At 41.3% G+C, this 2627-nt stretch overlaps 1 protein-coding gene across 1 annotated transcript; it reads right to left on the bottom strand.

The window, feature by feature from the left end:
• Window positions 1-250: 250 nt before the first annotated feature.
• LOC119343198 (ERAD-associated E3 ubiquitin-protein ligase component HRD3-like) lies at window positions 251-2475 on the bottom strand. Its single transcript, XM_037614310.1, has 3 exons — window positions 2131-2475; window positions 1265-1507; window positions 251-799 (listed from the first exon to the last, which is right to left on the bottom strand). Exons 1-3 carry the CDS (start codon window positions 2404-2406, stop codon window positions 605-607), a joined length of 714 nt encoding a protein of 237 aa, XP_037470207.1. The 5' UTR covers window positions 2407-2475; the 3' UTR covers window positions 251-604.
• Between the last annotated feature and the right edge of the window lie 152 nt (window positions 2476-2627).

Raw genomic sequence — 2627 nt, 5'->3', positions numbered from 1 at the left:
CGGTATCCTTCCAGATTCTGTCAGCTTGAAATATCGCGATATTAGAGAGATTGGCCGCTGTGCCTGTGAAGTGTACCAGGCTATGGATGAAAATTTGATGCATGCATTGCTTCATTGCGCGCATGCGAAAGTTTCTGGTCAGCAGCTCATGATCGGCTCCAGTTAAAAGTTCCGAGGCTGCATCCAGAAACGCGGACAAAACATGGAGGCAGACAGGATGTGCAAGGCACACACCATCAGAACTAGCACGTTCCAAGTAACACAAGCGCTCTTAAAAACTCTTCAACACTTTTACAGGCACATGTCTACGTCAGGAATGGTGAATTTTCACCTGGAACAACAACATCTCTCAATATCATACATCTACGACCCAGTTCATATCCTAGTCAGTTTGGTATACAAATGTTGTCTAGGCTTGGCCACGGTTTTACACGCTTTGTCCTCAGAAAGCCATTAGCATTCCACGCTTGTAGGACTCCAGTCCAGTATGAGCATTTCATTTCATCACTTCCCGCTTTTCAACAAAAACTTGGACGCTAAAACTGAGAATAAACAGCCATATGTACCTCAACCAATCACATTGCATAGGCCCCCTCATCTGGCATTAGTTGGGTGCACCGTCAGGCTGTTGGGGGTTGTCTGCAACCACTTGACGCCTCTGACGCTCTCTCAAGTACAGGACAGTTACAAGGCAAGCAAATAGAGTCAATATTGTTGCGTTCCCTTCATCCATCAGGACATCTTCCACCCATTCCTCAACTACAGGATACATCTCTGGCAGCGAGTCGATAAAATTAACCTGAAATAATAAAGATTTAGATGCCAACTGCAAGGAGTACAACAATCTAGCATGATTGCAATACTCAATACGACATGCATAGTAAGAACAAAAGGCAGACATCAACTAGCAGGTGGCTAGGGATGAACAGACAAGTTGGCATATGTAGTGTCAATCTTGAAAGAGCATAACTCCAGGTAACTGAGAACTAGAGGTGGTAAAGAAATCAAAAGCTTAGAAGCACAGACTGAAGCCTGAGGCAGTTTGTGAATTGCTGCAAACATGGTATTTCAAAACTAAAAATTAACTTATGTTTGGACGATGCTACGGTTCATTGCATATGATTTCCAAATAAATAGCTGCTTAAACGGCAACAGAAATTACCATACAAGGAAACGAACTTGAAAACACCTACAAGTGAACTATACAGATACTTCCTATTTCTTGTATGCAACTAAGCCATACAAAGAGAAAATAATGTCTTACCATAAAACTGCCAGCATAGTTTTTCCTTATCCATAGACTAGTTAGTGCGAGCATGACAGGAAGCTTAGCTGCTGAATCCACCTCCACAGCCTGATCATAATATCTTTTTGCCAAGTGCAGATCAAGGGGAAGTCCATGACCGTGCTCGTGCATGTACCCAAGGTTAAACATGGCCTGGGCATTAGACTGTGATTGAGCATGCATATATGCCTCTGCTGCACGCTCATAGTCCCTCCCTACACCCTGTAACACAGGACAGATTCAATATGTGATTTCAGCAATGATACTATGAAAAGTCTCGAGAGAGCGCACAGCCCCCTAGTACCTCTGAAATGCAAAAGCAAATTTAGAAGCAAAACCAGACTCCACAACTATGTTGCAGGCGCATCCCGTTTTCAAATACATCTCATGTGTGAATTTATTTTAGAAGCCATATATTTTACTTAGTTATCCAAATAGTGGTTTTGGAGAAGTTGTCTCATCAAACATGACAGTTGGTCCCTCTCAAAAGACATTATGTACAAGTGCATAACTTCATAGAGACAGATGGCTTATATTGCGTGCAAACATATGGCTTGTATTGGTGCCACATAAACTCCATATTCTTTTCAAAATTCAGAACACAAACCTAAGGCACTTTATATTATTGTTTACCATGTTTTTAACAATCTGTAGTAATCATACTAAGAGAAAGAAACAAAAAATGAGGACCAGATCTCCAACATATAATATTAGCCTACAACATATGGTGCTTTATGTGAATTTGTTAAGTAATTTTAGCAGAAGCCTGCAATCATCTAGATAGGATCAAGAGGGTACTTGAGAAACGTGTTATACCAACTAACAGTAAGGACCATTTCACATACCCGGCCATAGTAGTAGGCATCGCCAATCAACAGAGCAGCATGCTCATTACCCTGCTCAGATGCTTGCCACCACAAAGCATGTGCACGGAGATGTCTTTCCATATCTGAACAGAAGCCAGATTCTCCCATGCAAATATGTTCATCGCCATATCTATCAAGAATCCAGGCGGCATTGCTTTGGGCAACCTCGTACCCAAGATCTGCCATTCTAGAATATAAGAGCAATGCCTTCCCTATGTCGCCTTTTAAATAAGATTCTAGAGCCCACCTAGACATCGAGCTCCAGGGGCCCCTCTCAGCAACAGACTTGTACAAAACTGTTGCCTGAAACAAGAAAGACTAATGATTCAGCCCTTTGATAATAATATTTCGAACAATTCATGTTTCCCTATTTGTATCATAACAGATTGATATCATTAAAACAAACCGAAAAAGTATGTTATAGCATTAATGCTTCTGTAAATCAGCCTTCTATCTTTCTCTACAGAAACAACAGC

Source organism: Triticum dicoccoides, unplaced genomic scaffold (genome assembly GCF_002162155.2).
Source record: "Triticum dicoccoides isolate Atlit2015 ecotype Zavitan unplaced genomic scaffold, WEW_v2.0 scaffold118820, whole genome shotgun sequence".
NCBI classification, from domain to species: domain Eukaryota; kingdom Viridiplantae; phylum Streptophyta; class Magnoliopsida; order Poales; family Poaceae; genus Triticum; species Triticum dicoccoides.
Note: the sequence above shows the minus strand (reverse complement) of the source record. Positions and strands in the feature narration are given on the sequence as shown.